The sequence below is a fragment of the Onychostruthus taczanowskii genome, unplaced genomic scaffold (assembly GCF_017590055.1).
Source record: "Onychostruthus taczanowskii isolate IOZ18803 unplaced genomic scaffold, ASM1759005v1 scaffold13, whole genome shotgun sequence".
NCBI lineage: Eukaryota > Metazoa > Chordata > Aves > Passeriformes > Passeridae > Onychostruthus > Onychostruthus taczanowskii.
The window spans coordinates 7773630-7793258 of NW_024498462.1; the positions used below are offsets into that span (position 1 = coordinate 7773630).

The 19629-nt window shown below is 40.4% G+C and overlaps 1 protein-coding gene across 4 annotated transcripts in view; it reads right to left on the reverse strand.

Moving 5' to 3' along the window:
• Nucleotides 1-6993: 6993 nt before the first annotated feature.
• Nucleotides 6994-19629, reverse strand: part of DOCK11 (dedicator of cytokinesis 11) — a 76764-nt gene continuing 64128 nt past the window's right edge. For all 4 annotated transcript variants that reach the window (XM_041396428.1, XM_041396427.1, XM_041396429.1 and 1 more), the window contains 11 exons: nucleotides 19278-19493; nucleotides 19137-19194; nucleotides 17337-17443; nucleotides 16225-16347; nucleotides 15202-15315; nucleotides 13268-13414; nucleotides 12190-12400; nucleotides 11674-11867; nucleotides 11125-11225; nucleotides 9700-9838; nucleotides 6994-7133 (listed from right to left, as the gene is read on the reverse strand). In XM_041396428.1, coding sequence (XP_041252362.1) covers nucleotides 7011-7133; nucleotides 9700-9838; nucleotides 11125-11225; nucleotides 11674-11867; nucleotides 12190-12400; nucleotides 13268-13414; nucleotides 15202-15315; nucleotides 16225-16347; nucleotides 17337-17443; nucleotides 19137-19194; nucleotides 19278-19493 — 1533 coding nt within the window. In that variant the 3' untranslated portion in view covers nucleotides 6994-7010. The remainder of the gene's footprint in view (nucleotides 7134-9699; nucleotides 9839-11124; nucleotides 11226-11673; nucleotides 11868-12189; nucleotides 12401-13267; nucleotides 13415-15201; nucleotides 15316-16224; nucleotides 16348-17336; nucleotides 17444-19136; nucleotides 19195-19277; nucleotides 19494-19629) is intronic.

Sequence of the window (19629 nt, forward strand, 5' to 3'; positions counted from 1 at the left end):
TACAACTGGGTTCACCCTTGTCTGCTACAGCTATTGAAGCGTGCCCCAGACAGGGTATGTTTCATATCCTCTCCCAGGAAAGCAGCTACGTTAGCACACCCCCGAGCAGTTCTCTTGATGTCAGAGCAGTTATTCAGCCCCTGGCAGAATGCCGCTTTTCAAAATCCCGCCTGAAAATTCAGCTAATTTCTACAGTTCTCATCTGTGCTAAAAATGCATAGTGTTCTTTCTTTTTTCTTTTTTTTTCCAGATCTGCCTTCAACAAACTTCCCCAAACTTCCTCTGCTTCAGCCCTTTCCAAACATAATATGGTCACTTAGAATTTTGCTCTCACATTTTTTATGAGTGTGATGCAGCAAGTTTTCCAAAATTTTCTCAGAACTGGGAATAGGACATAAGTGCTATTTTGATGAATTTCAGGAGAATAAAATATTTAGGATAAAACTTTTCCTTCTGAACCAGAATTTTGTCATAGCTAGCAAGCTTGGTTCTAGTTACCACCCAAATACAGGTAATTCTCAAAATAGTACAGATCCAGCAGGTTTCAAGGCAAACCAAAATTTGTTAGTAAAACTGACTTATTCCTAACCAACCAGAATGTTTCAGTATTTACTCAGCTCCTCAAAGAGTTTTGCAAGAGTTCATCTGCTTTTTAGACACTCATTCTAGAAAAAGGGAAGTGGACCTTTTTATGACGGGGTGGGGAATATCCTGTGTTAATGTTGGGCTTTTTTTTGCTTTTCTGACTTTTTGTTTAATAAGAGGACTTCTAGTTGCTCTTAAAAAGTGCCCAAGGACTTGCAATTATAATCATATAAACATGTGGTTTAAAGTTCCAGGATTTGGAACATTTAAACTGTGTGATGGAGATCAGATTGTGCAATTAGAGCAAGCATGGACTATGCCTGCTAGTGAGGACATTTGTAGAGCTGATCCAAGCAACGCCTTTCTTGCTTTCAGTTTCCTTGCTGTTTTCTTTCCTTCCTTCTTTCTGTTTTGTCCACTCCTTCTCCCAGGAGAGCCAATGCCAAGCACACATGCAATCGTTCACTCCTTTTGGCTGCCTGCCTATCAACGTTGTCAGCAGCTGAAACGCTTTTCCCCCTCTCTCTTCCTTCTCCCTGAAAGCTCAACTCGTTGTCATGTTCCCATCCGGATTCCCGGCAATCACAACTGTTGCCAAAGCCTTTGATCCCTGTCACCTAGCAGAGACTTCCCATTTCTCAATCTCATTGAGTCCTGTCCTGCAGCTTTCTGTTGCAAATCTCATGCTCGTTTATGCTCTTGTGAGCCAATGCACCTGCGCTGTGGTGACTGCAACTCGTATAGACACACCTGAGGAATATTTCAAATGATCTGTTGAACAAGTACTTGGAGTATGGCTTCAAGTTTGGCATAAACTGATTTACAATCATCTTACTGACCTGCCCTTGGCTGTGTGCTCCTGCCTTTTTCCACCCACACAAACAAAGCCAGTGATTGTGGGGCCATGCAGTGAGTTTGCAGATGCAAGAAAACAAAAATCCAATGATTTTTCCTGTGCATGTTCCCTAAATCAGATTAAGAAATTGTGCCAATGCCTGGTGTGCCTGCACAATTACGTCCAGCAAGAGGCAATGATTATTAGCAGCACAGGGCCATGGGGAAATGTCCCTTTTGGGAGCAGAAGTTATTCCACATCAATGTAGAGATTCCTCATTTCTGATTTTGCAGCAGCTTCTGTCAATACTTTAGGTCTCCGCCAAAATAATTACAGGCTCTTCAGAAGACGGCTAGATTCAGTTCAAAAAAGGACTCAAATAGAATACAGCTGGATCTGAGGCACAAAATTCCAAAACTGTGCTGAAAAAAACCCAGTCTGACTCACATGGCTCCTCACGTCTTGACCTTTGTTGTGTTCTTTGTTCTGTATTCTTTGGGGACATCTACAATTTTGTGACACACGTTCACAACAGACACTGACTCTGCAAACTCTGAACTGCTGCCCAAGCCCTGCCGGAAATGAGAAATTTTGTGGAATAAAACCCACCTCCTTTGAAGAACACTTTGGGGTGGACATGGAGCCAAACATGTTTGTGCAAATGTTCTATCTCCCCCTCTGATAAATTCTATTACAAGCCCATGCATCAACTTTTCTGCTCACTATTCCCTAAGTATGAAGATCTACTTGGTTTAACTGCTTATTTGGCAAGGGAGTAACTCCTTTACTGACCAAGGGAGGCAAGGCATAAACCTAGTTTTACAGCTGTTCAGCCAAGGCTTGCAAGAGCTCCATACAGAAGCCTCTGAAGACAGAAGTAGAAAAAACAGTTTTTCCTTTATCCTCTGGTGAGGTAAATAACAATTACACCTGAGTTACATTACATCACGTAAGAGCTGGTTCAACTGCCTGGGCATGTACATTAGTCTAACCACCTTGTAGGTTGAGCTAGTTGAAGGAGAGCAACAACAAATTCATCCCTAAAGAGCAGAAGTCTGGGTTTGAAAATTGTCACTTCAGAACAGAGCAAAAACACAACCACAAATTTACCGGATATTTTTTAGGAAAGTAGGGTTATCTGCTGGGACATTTCCTTACTTGTGATTCAGACCTTGTTTCTATTGATAAATTTGTGTCTATGACTGTCTCTGTTTTCCAGATGAATCATGTTTGTGGGATTTCCCTGAGCTGGATGTTGTGGTGCTTATGCTCCTTTAGGATTTGTCAGTCAGCATCTTCTATCTGTTGCTGAATAATTTAGTATTCACCATTTCACTTGGTGTACTTCTGTGTTTGAAGATTTATTTTGGTAACCTTCTTTAGGGTGTGCATATGTGATAGCTCAGTGCACTAGGGTTTAGTCTCATGAATCTTACACTGGTATTAGCTTCTGATCACTCACCCTGTTCCGTAGAATGAAGAAAGAAATAAAAACAATAAAAACCTAGGCAAAACGTGGTTATTGAAATACTTATTTTTCCTGGTTGTCTAGTCTTTATTTTGACCTGGAATAAACTCTGAACTTGACTGCAGTGTGACTTTTTCCCCCTGGATTCTTGTCAAAATTATTCATTATTCAAGAAAAAGGAAGTGAAAAGAGCAGTACAGGATGGCTGGTCTCAGGAAGTTCTTGAGGAACTTCTCAGGAAGTTCTGTTCATCCTCTGTGTCCAGTGCAGCAGTTAAGAACCAAGGCAAATGGGAGGTGCTGTTCTTTCACACACAGAAGGTTAAACAGGGCTAGTACAACACTCAAAGGTACAAGATGCAGGATAAAAGCACTCCTGTTATGATTATGGAGCAGCAGGTGTTAGATTTACACGAGAAGAGAGTAAATTACATCCAGCTGAAATATTGTATGTGTATCACAATTGGTTCACCACTGCTTGAAATAAGCAGATTATTTGAAGTACTACAGTCTGGTTGCATAAGAATTAGCTGTACACAGTGCTCCTCAACCCAGTAAGAACCCCCTTTTCAGTTAGAGAACTCATCTCAGTGAACATCAAACCAACATGTTCTACTCTCCTCAAGTGGGTAAATGGGGTAAGATGTAATTTAATTTCTATTAAATTTTTGAGCCCATAATTTCCACTTTTGTTCTTCTCCAGTTCTTTTGGGCCAAGTTACTCAAAACATAATGTGGAATCCCTGGGATTTGGTACCTTTAGAAAGGGAAAATAAACATATTTTACCTACTTTAAGACAAAAGTGTTATGTTTATGCAAAGTCTTATTTGAGACCAAAATACCATGTTGTGTATGTTCAAAGGTCTTCTGGAACAAAACCAAACATCACACACTACAGGTATTCCCTCATCCATGATTTTTCATTTGCTGGCCTATCTCATGGAAAGCCCTGATATCAGAAGAAGTTTAGAACATCAAATGATATGTAAAAATACATCATTTTCTGCAGTAAGTTCTTCATTCCAGAAATTCTGGGGGAGAGGAAATGGAGCTCTGAGGTTATTTTTCTTAAACTGGTACTTTCTAATCCCTCTACAGAGAAAAAAGCAGTAGGTCCAAGAGAGAAAATATTTATACTTTGCTTACTTGGTAAATCTCTAAAAGCAAGTTCTTGTACATAAAATTCTGGTAGACCCTTTGTTGATTTGTATGTCCTATTTGTAAACCATCTGGCTCTGACACATCCCATTATCCAAACCAATTCTGATACTTTGAATAGCCAACTGCTCTTAATCCTCACAGATACTTCATCCCATTTCTTTTCCTTTTATGCAAAATTACCAAGGCATCCATTCTGAAGACTTGATGTATTACACAGGAGTTTTACAGCAACAATAATTGGAGGCACACAAATAAAATATATAATGTAGCCAAGCTGAGGTATAGAAAGAGTGCGTGCCAGGATGTCATTTGAAATATGTTCCACTAATTTTTCAAGACTAAAAAATCCTGCCATTCCTTCAGCAACATAAGAAAATAAAAAATGTTAATGAACAATAGACATTTCTATTCTTCTCAAAGAGGTAGAAAATATGATGTACCCAATGTGAGCATCAGCTACTTAAAACAGGAACATACACAGTACAATTTCCAGATAGATCTGTGAGTTAAGCTCTTCCAGCCATAAATAAGAAAAGATCTGGAGGATTTCTCTACATGAGACAATTAAGTAAGAAAAGGATAGATAGAGAAAATGTGATCATCTTCTTAGCACCATTGTCCAAAAACAGCTGTAAAATAATGGCCACTCCTCATCCTTTCTAGATGGGTGAATACACAAAGGAAAAACAAGTTGGTTTGTTACCAGTCCTTTTATAACCTACATAAAAAGGAGATTTTTCTGTAGAAAATCCAGGAAAATTATTTAGCAGGACAGAAGGCTAATCCTTAGGGGATATAATTTATGTAATTCATTAAAACTGCAAATAAGTGTAACTTCTGAAATGCAGTAACTGTATATATTCTAACTGGACTGATATTAAGCACTTCTTTTTCGGCCAAATTACTGAGACAGCTTTCCAGTGTGTGACAGTGAAATGACAGAACAACTCCAATATCAACAGCTTCAGAAGTTCAGACAAAAATTAATCTTGGACCATTAAAGACATCTGAAGATACAAGTAATAATTCCACTGGAATTCCAGTAAAAATAAGGAACAGAAATTGAAAATTCAGCCAATGATACCATCTCAGAACATAAAGGACATCAAAAAACATGCACAAGGATCTCCCTGCAAATCCAGGAAAACTACTAGGCTATCTGTAGTATTTGAAAGAGCCACAGTGCAAGAGCTTTTGGATGTCTGTATCTCATACCTCTGCTGACTACAGTCAAGATATCCCTTTACTACTGATATTTAGAGGTCAGTTAGCTCCAGAAGTATCTTGTGTTGGATTGACTAATAATGAGCTTCACATGTCTTAGTAAAGTCAACTTGGAAAACTCTCACTATATGCTTTTAAGTATTATTTGTTGAAAGATAACAATGAGGAAGGTGCTAACCATATTTATACACACTAATCTCTCTTCCTCTTACTGATGTGTTTGCTAAATTTAGAGCCTGTCTGGCACAAAAGCACATAGAAGCAGAAATGTGGCTGGTTTGTTATAGGCACATCTGTATTTTGCTTGAAACAGCTAATGGGTGAGTTTATGGATCACAACATTATTTTCTCAGAATACAAATAATTGTAGGTATTTAGAATCATGCATAATAAATATTTTGAAATGTAGTCCAGTTACTATTTGAAGATAATTTTTGTCACAAAGACTTGGAAGCTAAACATTTTATAGACACTACAGCCAAGCTAAATACCCAGCTGGAGTCCTTTTATTATGGCATTTTATTACATATCTTTAAAACTCCCACCCTTCCCATATGAACTACTGGAACCATATATACAATTGACAGGATTTTGAAAAACATGGATGTTAAAAATGTCGCTGGATAAAAGAATTACTGAACTGTGTTCTTCTTCCTGAATCTGAAGTGTGTTATTAAAAAAGAGGCAGAGAATGTATGAAAGCTTTGGGAAGGGAAGAAGGAATAGAAGAATTCTGGAAAATACATTTTCTCCAACCACCTATCAGACAAAAACAATGAACTTTCAGAGAACAAATCTGCTTAACAGGAGGGAACATGCATGACCTGTGGTGCTAACAAATCCCTCAATTTTGTATAAGTTATTTTGATGTGCTGCAAGTTTTTAAATCACATCTCTCCAATTATTAGATTTTTTTTCCGAAAGTTATAATTTCCAACTCAATTTAAGCTGTTCTCAGAGTTTGTATCTGTGTGAGACCATGAGTGGCAAGTAGGAGAAAACTCATATGAGATGACACATCTCTCAGGTTTGCTCTCCAAATCCATCCTCTCCTGCAACTGTGAAAAATTGGAATCAGCTACAGTAAGCTCAACTTTCATGGAGATTACTTTAGAAATATCTGCTCTGAGGATGCATGAAAATTATAATTTCTGACTTAGGTTTTATTATTCCAGACTAGGGCAAGTTTACTCTCATTGAGTGCAATAGGGGTATGTGGACCCCAAGTCACTTTTTAAAAGAGAAAGGTCTCTTACCCTGTATTGTAAATACAATTTCTCCTTCATGTCCCCTGTCCAACAAAGCTTTTAGCAGCAAATATGATAAAATGCTAATTTCTATATACTCTATAGTCCTTCTATTTACAAAGCAGTTTTACATTTTATTATATTCCATTGTACAGCTTTACACAGTGTGTCATTGTTTCGATTCATAGTCCAGCAATTCAACATGTATTTAGGTAATTGCCTTTCCATGTCCTGCTATTCATTTAGCTTAAAAAAACAGTAGAAAACAAGCACAGTGGTGCAATGTCCAGGCACTTTCAATGTTGCTCAGCAAAATAAGCAAGCACCCTGTTTGAAAGCATGGCAACTTTTTTTGTGGGAAATAAAAACCGAAGCAAAACAAACCAAACCACCCTGCAGTTCAATCTTTGCTCATCATGGATGGTTTCAAACATCCTCTGTACAGTTCCAAGAATTCCTGAGGAAGCTCTGTAAAATATGACTGATATGTTTACATGTCAGCAGTGGGTCTGAGTGAGCAGTAACTTCCATCACCAGAGGTTCCACTGATGGCACAGAAGACATGAAGGGAGTCCTGCATCCACGGTGAATGCATTGTGTCTTCATGATAGATCTAAAAAAGCAAAACAATCATCAATTCAGTACAAGTTTCACTTCATTATGATAATCAAGCTGTTTAAAAAGGTATGCAAAAGATATATCCAACCTTGTCTTCAAAGCTGTTTCACAAAGGCAGCGTAACAAAGAAATGAGAAAGAAGAGTAGTTTAGTGATTTCTGCAGCTTTAATACATACACCAGTCTGTGTATTACTGGATCACTTTTAGCTACAACTATGCACTGTGGGAAAGAAATAGTTCTCTGTACAACAATTTTTATTACTGTCTCAGCAGTAACAGAATTCTAATAGGTTTTTTTGTGAGCATGGGGAATACATGCAGCTAAATCCCAAAGACACTCACTACCTCTGTGTCCAGATTTTGAACTTTGCAGCCTGAAGGACATCCTGACAGCACAGGATCCAGCTGGAATGGCAGAGCTGACCGTGCATTTATTTTCACCATGTGGTTCACCAGTCAAGTTAGTAACCTTGAAATTGCAGTAGTGAAACTGAGATCACTGTCCATCATAAACAGCCTCTGGACACCCAGCTTTCTGCCAGTTTCTGGAATTTCCTGGACCTGTTCAGCTGCAGTTTATAAATTTTTTTGTGTTTACATAGTAGTTTAAAAGATCTGTAAATAGTTCACAGGCTGATCCAGTGATCTGGACCTGTTCAGCTGCAGTTTATATTTTTTTTGTGTTTACATTGTAGTTTAAAAGATCTGTAAATAGTTCACAGGCTGACCCAGTGACTATCCATCTGCTCTTGCATCTAAAACAAAGGGCACTGCCTGTGGTGCTTTAGGACACTGACAATATTTAGAAAAGCATATGCTATTTGCAGTGAGAACCATAAGTTAATGTACTATCCTTTTTACATTTAACTGAGTAATGTTGCAAAATAAGAAAACTTATTCCATTAGGATGAATTTGTTAGATATTAGGTCATTTGATGGCAATGAAAAGTTCGAGTCAGCTGTTGTACATGATGTTATGCAACCATGAAGAACAGTGTACATAAACATGGTATTTTAAGATGCCTTTTGAGCTATTACAAGAAGAAAGTGAAAAGTGTATCCTTCCTAGGGAGCCCTTCACTTGGACATTTCAGTCACACTTTGCCCGTTAAGCAAAGACACAGCAGTGGATAAATCTATTGAGGTAGCAGGGGGTGTGTTTTAACAATGCTTCTTTGTGCTAAAATAATCTTAGCTATTGTACTTTGACAGTGCAGGACTGAGTGATTTGTTTTTGATTTGACTATTGCAGAATTCAAAAGCCACAAAAGTTTCAGCAGCTGCATGCAAATTAGAAGTCATGGCACTGGCAAACAGCTTAGAGTAAGCAGGTGGCGGCTCTTATGAACAAGCCTCTCTGCAGTTAGTGGCAATGAAAAAAACAGTGTGGCAAATGTGCAAAATCAATAGTTTGCATATTAAAACAAAGGTGGCCACGAGCAGAATAGAAGGGGAATGTAATAAAAGCAACAGAAATGCAGCAGTCACTCTCAGACGGATCCACCCTTACACTCTTACAACAAAATTCATCCCAATCATGAGACTGTTCCCTGAAATTATATTGTACTATTCCATAACAAGAATCTGACTCCCATAAGCATTATTTTATTGTAAATCAACCTCATTTACAAACAGCAGCCTGGTGCAGTTGTATTATTTTGCCATTTGTAGATTTTTCATTTAGTGTGAACAACTACTCAACTAACTGTGGAATTCGCCTATTCATTTTTAGTGAGTTAACATGTTGCATCATTCATAGTGACACATAGACTGTATATTGACTAACTGGGAGATCCTGAAAGCATTCTTCTAAATTTCAAGTTCTATGGACCACAATGCAGTCTGTACTGCATTTTATATCCTTGATGCTATAAATCTACAAGCTTTCTTTTGTCATAATGAAGGCAACATTAAAGAGCAGAGGCATGGAAATTACTTCAGAAAGACAGTTCTCATCTAATTTCACAGCATGATACTAGATAGAAGTACAACTGCTCTTTGAATCTCTCACCTCTCTGATGCTATTAGCAAAAAATATTTTCCTAGAAAGATCCAAGAAAACATAAAATGATAGATCAAATAAACTAGCATGAATTTTAACAGTGCATACAAATTTGCATGTTGGCATTAGGCAAAAATTATAAGAAAACATATATAAGGAAAAATAACACAAAAAAACCCCCCATAAGCTAACTAGAACTGAGGAAATGGAAATTCTGCCAGAGAACTTTGACCTGTGACCTCTTTATAATTTCCAAATATGACGCAGAACGTGACACAGGATTTCTGATGACCACGGCAGGCAGTGGTGTGTCACTGAAGACTCCACCCTGCAGCACTCTGAATACCAACACCAGGCTGAGACTTTCAGTCAATAGAAAGCAGTTTTAGGAACCCACCAACTCCACTGCTTAATTTTCACGTTTGTTTACTCGCCCTTTTATATTTAGCTACAGAACATGAGGAGTGATCACATTTTCAGTTCCCAGCCAGTTCTCAGCTTAGTCACTTTGAAAGCACAGAGAGCCACCTCTGTGGGCTCCTGATGCGCAGTACGTGCCTGCTCATGGATGATGTCAGAAAGCTCCTTCACCATATCCTGAAAGTTTGATTTTAACCCCTCATGGTACTCCACTTGATCCTCCTTAATGAGACGCTCGTTGAGCTCCAGAGCAATTCCACAGGCTTGGATAAACTTCCTGGGGAGGAAAGGAATGAACTTGGGGCATTACAATAGTCCGGTTTCTATCAAAGCAAGCAACTGAACAGACAGGCAAATCTCAGTATTTCCCACCCCCTCTTCTCCTGTGTTTGGGGCAAGACATATTCCAGAGGTATTCCTGGCCCAGTGAATCAGGGAATGCAGAGGGACTGCAACACAGGTACTGGGCTTTCTGCTGGAGCTCCTGTGAGCCTGGATCCTCAGCAGGTGGGACAGCCAGTCCTGCAGGGCTGCCCAGAGCTGGGTGCATGTGACACAGCAGGGCTGTCAGAGGTCAGAGACATCCTCCAGAAGGAAATTCACACCATGGGAAGCTCTTTCTGAGGTCTGTTATTGATTCTTTGCTTCATTTAACACACATATTTTCCTTTTTTAAAAAACTCAATATAAACACATTCACAACTGAAATGGAGACCGTGTTTGCACTGCAAGGCTGGAAAGTAAAACCATGCATGGCAAGTTCTCAGGGATTGCTCCCTGATTGCCAGGTTACTTGGTACACAGAAGGAGAATGGGATTGGCCCAAATGCTGCTTTCATCATACAACGAGAATGGAGAAATGGGTGAAATGGGAGCCACCACCACAGAGTAAAAAATGCAGGGGCTGGTGGACAGCTGGTTGCACCTGAGAGATCCAGAAAAGAGTGTGGCAAAGACTCATCATACTGAGGTGAAACAAGAGTTGCCTAATTATATCTTGGGGGACACTTTCAAGTGGGAGGTAAAACTTACCCTAAGGGACAGAAGTTGGAAAAACACCTGTGCAAGTCACACAGTTTCAAAAATTAGCAACAGAAACAAGAACAGTGCTCTTCCACCATAAACTGGGAAAGGATTTGCTTTAAAATATTTCAAGTTCATCATTAGCCAGCAAAAAATCTCCTTGGAAAAACTGGCAAACAATGCACAATATCAAAGACCCTTGAGCCCCTGGACTGTCAGATCTCTGGTTTTCAAACATACTTCATGTGATAATCTCAAAAACCCACACAAACTGTTGAAGCAAGTGTTCAAGCAAATCTCCTAATGGAGAGCACAGCCCTGGACTTGGGAATATAGATCTTGAAATATATAATCTTGATATATATAATTTCATTGGCTTTTTTCATATGTGTGAGCACCCACAACCCCATGAGACTTGGATCTTTATAAGACATATCTAAGTATCCAGCATCTGCTGAGTTTGGAGACAGACAAAAATATAACCAGAGTAGGTACGATCTTCCAGCCAGCTGCTAGTTTTTATCACATTAGAAATCCTACCTGAACATTTCTTTTAACTCATTCACCTTCTTAGCAGGGTATTTGCTGGACTGGCTATCACTTAGGAAAGCTCTGGCATAAGCCAAAGGACCAGCATTAACCTAGAATGAAAGAAGAAATCATTTATGCTAGAACTCCTGCTGGGATAAAAAGAAATATTAAGATTGTTTCCTCATATTTTCCTCTTATTTCTGTGTGGAAAAGCAACACAGTCTGAGTCCTAAGGTCACTCATCCAGCTCGAGAAGCCAGACTCACAAACAGCTCTTTGTGCCTGATCCTCACAGTACAATCTTAAAGACTTCAGTATGTTTCAGCAGTTACTTATGGTTAATTAATGTGCAATTACACTTGACTCTGTAAACACCACTGGAGGAAATGTTTATTCCCAGCGTGTGTAGCACTGGACGTGGCAGGGAGGCTGTGCTGGAGGCTGCAGCCCTGAAGCCTGGGGAGTTAATGATTTCTGGAAAGTAAATGTGTTGTGACCATGCCTCACCCCGAGCTGTGCATGCAAATGCAATTCTGAACAGACATCAAGCAGACTGACCTGCACAGAGACACAGCCCTGCAGCTTGAGCTGCAGCTGGATCATGTCAACATCACCAGCAGAGCTGCAGAGTTTCTGCAGCTCTGCTGTCTTGTCCTTTATTTCATCAGTAGCGACATCAATTGGCTTTAAATTGACTTGATGTTCATAATTGACTGGAATTCTCTTCTTAACATATGGAAAGGAGTTCAAAGCTAGCAGAAACAGCAAAAGAAATGTATAGATTGAGAAGTCATGCAGCACATAGGAGTACTCTTCACAGAAAATAAACAATCAGATTCTTGTCCTTGGGGATGTGAAATCCCAAACAAGGCTATAATTTAACAGGAAGATTTTTTAATCTGTAAAAATGTGCGCATAAAAACACAAGGTAAATCCCCGCTCCCAAGCAGAATATTGTCTCACAATTCTGATTAAGCTGAGTGAATGTGTCACACTTCTGGAATATTTTCATGAGCTGGAACAAGTCTCCTAATAGTTAGGGATACTGTCTCATGTTCAGATATTTGTACTTACTAGTTAGAATGGTCCTTTTTTTGCATTGTTCTTCCACACTGCCATGCTTTTTTCCAGATAAAGTGTAAGGAGTTTCAAATACAAATCTATTGATATTATGATTTCTTTCAAATTCAGTTTTTCTTTCAGACATTTCTTTGTCTTCAAAGTAGGGCTTCACATAAGTCACTTGAATATGGGCATACTTGGGATCAAGGTCTTTAATGTTGACCTATGAAATAAGAGGGTTACACACAGAAGGAGCAAAGGTTACTAAGTTATAATTGGCTAATCTATTCACTGGGATCTGATTTAAAATAATTCCCTCTGATCTGGCCTCACTGCAGGAAGGCCAATGACTTGCGAAATGCTCATTTTGCCTTCAGCAGATATGTCTAGACCAGCACCAGCAGATAAGACAAGGAGGTGTGGCACGAGAAATACATCACGTGGTGCCAAACAAGCTGTTCCTGCAGCAGGCAGTCACGTTCCCTGACCCATCAAGGCAGCACAGGCCTGAGCTACTCAATCCTTTTAACACAGCCACAAAGTTTCCAGACTCAGTGATCAAAGATCCAGTGCTCATGCAGTACTGGGCCAGCCAAACCCGCAGGCTTGCACTGAACCAGCTTTGGGATCACCAGCATTGCCTTTGGTAACCCAGATAAAACCCACTGCAGCCTGAGGGTGTGCACAGCTCTTGCAGGGAGCTTAAATAAGTATTCCATATGAAAAGAAAGGAGCTAAGGCTGCAAAGCCCCAAGAGGTTTTCTTTTAGACTTGCAGCATCAAAGCAATGAGAAGTAACTCTGCTTCCAGTCACCTGATGCTCTGTGCTGGCTTCTAATGCCTTCAACAAGGCTCAGAGCAATGGGGATTGCAATTTCCGTTCATAATTCACACCTGGGAGCCACAGCAGCACCTTGTCAAGCTCTGCAACATGTCCACACACAGGAGCATGAGGATGCCAGGGGCAATGGGAAGCAAGGTGTTTGTAAGAGGGTAGAGGAGAGGGCTCATTCTCCCCCTCCCACTGGCAGAAGGAAGGGATGCTCTGTCATCTTCCTTCAGCTCCACAGAGCATGCAGTTTAACTCTACCTTATTAGAATCCTGGATAATCTTTACAGTCTCTGACCCAAATTTTTCTCCATAAAGTTTAAGAAGTCTGAAGGAGATCTCCGAGAGGCCTGTCAGTTTGGGTTCCTTATAGACGTATTCCTTCCCATCTTCTTCCTCAAAGAATGTCTGGCATTAACCACAAAACAAAACAAAACAAAAAAAAACAGTGAGGAATAGCCGTGTTCCTTCATTTGGAAAACTTGTATCTTAGATGTGCTGCTTGTAAAGCAAGCTTCTACTAGCATTTCAGAAAGCAAAAAAGTTTTGGAAGGCTGTGGCTCACAAAGCCCCACTGAACTTTGCCTGTTTAATAGGTTCCTTCAAAAATGGTCTGAAAAAAATAAAATTCTTCAACCAACACAAACACAACACATCATTACTTGAGTACAGTGAGAAATCTAAACTATGTGGAAGATGGTTTGGCCAGCATTTGACCTTTTGGAAGTTTGGAAAGAGATAGGCAGGAGAAAAAAACCCACAAACACAAGGTACAGAGAAGGAGCAGAAAGTTATGTGAGTTGAGGAAGCCCTGACAACAGAGCCACAGGAAGAGTTGGAAATTCAAGAATTTGTGTAAGCTGCAAGAGACTTTAAGCGATAAAAAAAGAAATGGGTTTCCTGTGCTTTAATTCCTCTTGTATGCAGGGAAGTGGGATTTGGTGTGTTTACTGTAAATGGAGACCAAAACACATCAAAGGCTGTGCTTGCATCACCAGTCTTACCCATAATGGAAACAGCATGGGAACTTCATAATTTGTTGAGCTGTTCCAGTTAGAACTTGTGACACAGCGTTAAGCTATCTGTGTGTAGCTGGAATATAAAGCCAGAAAAGCTTCAAAGTGCAAAACTGGATCAAGTACTGGTTGTTGGGATGCTACACAACTCAATTTTAAGGGCTGATCCAGTTATTTCCAACTTCCAGAAAACCAAGCCAACAGTTGTTTCCTTTTATCTGTTGCTAACCTTATTTACTTTTTACTTATCAGAATTACAGAGAAGATGAGGGTAAATATAAAATGCATGTCTGCTGCAGCAAAAGTCACTGCTCTGATAAATTGTGACAGTGACATTCAAAGGTACAAACCCATGATGGTTGCAGGGGTATTCATGATTTCCTTTGAAAGAAGGAGTAAAGAAAGGCAAGGCTAATATAATTTACATGGTGTTTTCTAAAGAGGGGTCCTGCACCTCCCCTTGATTTAGTCCGCAAGCAAAACCAGCTTGTTCAGAGACAGAAAGGACATGAGGGTATCACACTTTATTAATTGCTACAGGTGGAGAAAAAAAAATAAAACCACAAATGCTTTTAAGCTCAGAAGACTTCAATGAGATATGATAAGATCATGCCACTTCCTGGGACTCTGAGCCCCAGATCTTATTCAGTTTTCCAGCTACCTCAGCTAACACAAGCACTACCTATCTCTACATGTGTGTAATCAACACTGATACATATTTTGCCTCCAGCTTCTCTCATAACCTTTTACTCTGCTAATACCCAGAAGGCAGCAGCATTTTTCTGTAGGAAAAAAAAAACGTGTGTTACTGCTACTGTTTCTATAACATGGTTATTGTTATATACTGTTACTAGTTATATACTATACACACTAAATTATGTCTGTGTAACCTACAATAACAATAATTACAAAAAAAACCTCAGTGTTTTCTGAACCCACTAAGGCATTTCTTAACTGCTGAGTTGTTTTAAGAAAAGCCTACCATAAACTTTATAATAAATCAAGTGCTCCTGGAAACAGAAACAAACCCTCATCCCCAGTGTGCAATACCAAAACACTCATGTAGACACACTAGTGGCTGCACCAGAGGAGCTTTTCAACTCCAGGTCTGACAGAGCAGCAGCTTTTGGGGCCAGGATGCCTGGTGAGGGCAGCTGGCAAGCCAGTGTGTATACTTACTTGTCCATAAAAGGCCACTCTGAAAAAGGTTCCAAGAAGCCTCTTCCTTGTGTGCATGACTTCCAATATCTTAGCATATGCTCCATGGAGTGTTCTGTACAGCTGGGTGAGTTTCTGGAAATCATATTTTAACATTATGAGGAAAGCAGGATTTTCCAAGTAGCACAGCTAACAGCAGAAGCTTCTGAGATAGCTGAACACAATCCTCTGGAGAACTGAAACCTAAATTTCTAAAGAGGTTGAACTCATGCAGTCTTGTTTGAAAAACCTGTTTTTAAGTAGATGCTTAGTGTCAGGTTTGCAGGGTACCCCCGACTGCAGGAACATCACTGCCCCTGGAGAGAAGGCTGAGTGCACTGTCTCAGGGTGTTTCCTGACTGAGCCTTCACACACAGAGCAGCTGGCAATATTTTACCCAGGAAGTATTGTTTTGATTAAAAGCAGCTTTACAACAACAACAACAACAAAAAATAGGTGAAAGTAAGGCTTCCCCAGCTCCCTCCAGGTTCATTTATACGGCTGGATGTTCTGTCATGGCAGAGGGAGGGAAAGAGGACCAACACTAAGCTGAAGTTACAGCTGAAGCACAGCTCACAGCACGTGGTGGGATGGAGCAAGGCTGGGAACAGCCTCCTTCCTTCCTTCCTCTCCACTTGCCACTGAAGTACCCACAGATCTAGTCCTTTCTTTGAACTGCTCTCATTCTGGTTTTAACCCTTTAAAAACTCAGGTCTCAAAAAGAATCTAGCTTCGATGAGCATATGGAATGACAACAGGTTTTTTTAACAGGCAGGTGGTAATTATTCACTAAACATGAGTCATCCATGTTGTTAGCTTTGATAAACACCTTTCAGATCATTGCTTTCACTAATTTCTTTAATAACCAGCAATGAGGCACAGTGTGTGCTTTACTGACACCAATTCAGTAACTAATAGCTTCAAAAATAAAAAAGTCTCCTGTTTTTTATTTCTTAGCAGCCTAGAAAATTACCTGCTCCATGCAAACTAGTTGGAAATACCCACCTCAAATTCACGCCGCTTTTCATAAATGGGAATGATCAGTTTGGAAACCTCAGAAATTGTTTCATAACGCTCTGCCTTCCACAGACCATCTATACACTGCTCCAGCAGCTCCACCAGGACCTCCTATGACAGCAACCAAATGGGTGGTGTTACTAACACTCCAGCTTAGAAGATAAAACCATTCTAACTTCAGATACTTCTATCAGATCCCAGAATAAGTAATTGCAGTTACCTAAGTTTAAACACTCTGTATTCCTGGCCTTTCTAAAGGCATTCTAAATTTTGGGGAGGGGCAAGAGGCGGAAGAAAAAAAAAGGACAAGTTATTTTTTAAAAGTTCATTAATTCTTCATAAACCATTAGCATAATAGCCAGCAAGTATGTCCTGGTTATTTAGTTACTTCCCCAGGAAAATGCAAAAACTCTGTGAGAGTATGAACAGGACAGCATTGGAGATCAGAGGTGTGTGACTAAGAAACACATCCAAGGAAAAAATATTGGCTGTGACGCCAAGATCCTCAAGCCTTGATGAATGGGCAGCTGGGCTGCAGGGCCACCTTGCTCAGCCATGTGGCCAAACCAAGGCAGCTGCACAGGGATGGTGCAGAAGTACTTGTGAGACTTCATGACTCATGGGTGGATCTACCCACTTCCCCAAGGCCTTGCTAGGGTTTCTGGATTGTTCTGCTGCAATGGTGTCCTGCAGAACAGCCCTAACTCCAGGGGGACCCTAAGATGACCTCTCCCTTGCAGGGCTTCACTTCGTATTGTCCCTTCTTGGAAATGCCTCACCCTGCTGTGCTGCCCTGTGCAGGCAACATTAGCATTTGCATAACACAGCAGGCAAAGGTTGTGGTGCTGCTTTTTCAGCCTCAGTGCTAGAAAAGCTCTTCATAGGAACCAAGAACTTACATCAGTTTTACTTGTCTGAATCACACAAACAAAATTCTCCAGAGCAGATTTCTCTTGGGAAATCTGAGTGGAACAGTCTTGTTCACAGATACCAGTGCACAACTGCAATTTGTTAGAGCTCATATGAACGAAGTCTAAAACTAAATCCTAATCAGGTATCAAATACCCTACCATCCTCCTACCTACAGTACAGGACCTCACCTCACTGTAATGTACATCCATCATCCCACCATCTTCTTTCATTGCACCTTCTTCATCAATGTTGGGAGTGATTTTCCTGAAGGCAGTGCATCCACTGGGAAACAGTTCTGCAGCAGACAAAAGCAAATGGATTAGTGGAATTATCTCAAATGTGTCATGCTGCTGTATTTTGACCTGAGCTGGCAAATCAATACCACTCAACAACTCTCTCACTGCCCCACTCAGCCTTGGTGGGATGGGGAGGAAAATCAGGGAAAATAAGTAAAACCCATGGGCTGAGATAAGAACAGTTTAATAACTGAAACAAAGTAAACTAAGGTAATAATAATAACAGAGAGAAAGACATAAACCTCAAGAAAATCAAGTGATTCACAACACAGCTGCTCATCACCTACTGACCAATGCCAAAACCATTCTCAGACTGGCCCCCTTTCCAGGTAACTCCCCCAGCTAATAACACTGGGCATGACATTCTGAGATGTGAAATATCCCTTTGGCCAGTTCAGGTCAGCTGCCCCAGCTATTCCTTCCCATGTTTGTGTGCAGCTGCTCACTGGCATAGCTTGAGACACTGAAGATGTCCTTGGCTTAGAGTAAGTGCTACTGAGAAACAGCCAAAGCAGCCTGGTGTTGTTAACATTACTCTCACACTGAACCCAAAAGAGAGCACCAGCTACCAAGGAAGAAAAGGAACTCTATCCCTATCCAGTTATTGCTGGCGAGCTGGGTGGTAAGCACACAGAAGTGTACACTCCTAGCAAGGAAGCACAGTTAGGTACCCCAAAACTTTGGGCAGTTCAGCCTTTACTGAATCATTCCAGCCTCTGTATATGTAAAGAGTGCCAGTGACAGAAGTAACTCAATGTTCAAACTTCATTTAATATTCATTTGGACTTGTTCCTCTTCCCTTTTAGTTCTCCTTTACCACTACTTGTGGTAAGCAGCCTTTGTGTACAAATAAAACTTTGCGAACTTTCAGTACCCCCCTCTCTGCAGCCATGTGAAATGTGCATATATGTCACAAGAACACGTCCTGGTTTTTCCCCACTTTGCCAAGACAAAGTACAGAATTTGGAGGGACTCCAATCCCCCTGAGCAGGGCACTGAAGAACTTTCCAGCCAAGGCAGTGTATGTAATCAGCATTCATGTAGCCTTAACTTTCTGAAATGTTAAGGGTCCACTTCAACAATTACTCCCTTAAATGGAAATGAGAAATGGGGTCAATATATCAACTGTAGAACAGGTATTTAAAAGAAAACCTGCAATGTGGTGTAACTTGAGAACACACAGCTCTGTCCTTCCTTCTTGTTTTGCACTAAGCCACAAAACTCTCCTTTTCCCTGATTCTGATTCGTATGTTCTTTACATATGTGTATGGTTAGGCTAGTCTCATTTCTTGACTGAATTTTGACTGCTTTATTCTACAGTTTTCTGTACTCCCTACAGTAATAATTCTGATGATCATATTGAGTCAGTTTTTGACATGGCCTTCCCCAGTGAGCACATTTCCTAATGTAAAATACAAGTGAACATTTAAACCAAGACATGATGTGTCGGTTCTTATTTCACTCAGCACCATCTAGCATGGCTGTCTAAGGCAACAGGTATGAACAACATTCATTTCTTAAAAACTACTTATCTTCTAGCTTTATACACTGCAATAATTTCTTTTTCCTTTTCAGCTTGTTTATAAAATTCCAATTTACCAACCAAATTGAGAGAGCCTTGTCTTTAAAAAGATTCTGAACCCCCAAAGCCACCATCATCTTCCTCATGTCTCCCAGCCAGCAGACACTTACTCTTCCTGTGCAGGAACTCTGCAACGAGGGCTGCAACGTGAACATAGCACATGGCTGCCTGCAAGGCACAAAGGGAAATTATCAAAATTTCATCTGTACATCTGTCCCGTTGTGCAGCACGTTTTCAGTTGCACAAATCACCTCTGAGAAGTCTCCATTCTTCACGTGTATCTTGGCCATGCTGTCCAGCCACGTCTTCCGGAGCTCGGGGGTACTTGCGTAAGACTTGGCCAAACTGTACTGGAGATCCACCAGCATTTCTGGGTCCTTTTCATGTTCTTTCATTTGAGCAGTAGCCATGAGCACTGTGCGGATTCTCTTTGTCAAATCCTTGACTTCAGAAGGGAAAGCTGTTGCCTGACACAAAACAAATTGAATTAGAAGCTAACACAGAAAATACGGGCTTTGCCAAGGAATGACCCTTTCAGCCAACTTCACTTATCTGAGAATACTGAGAAAACAGTAGATAAGGCTAATTAACTCTTCCTTACTG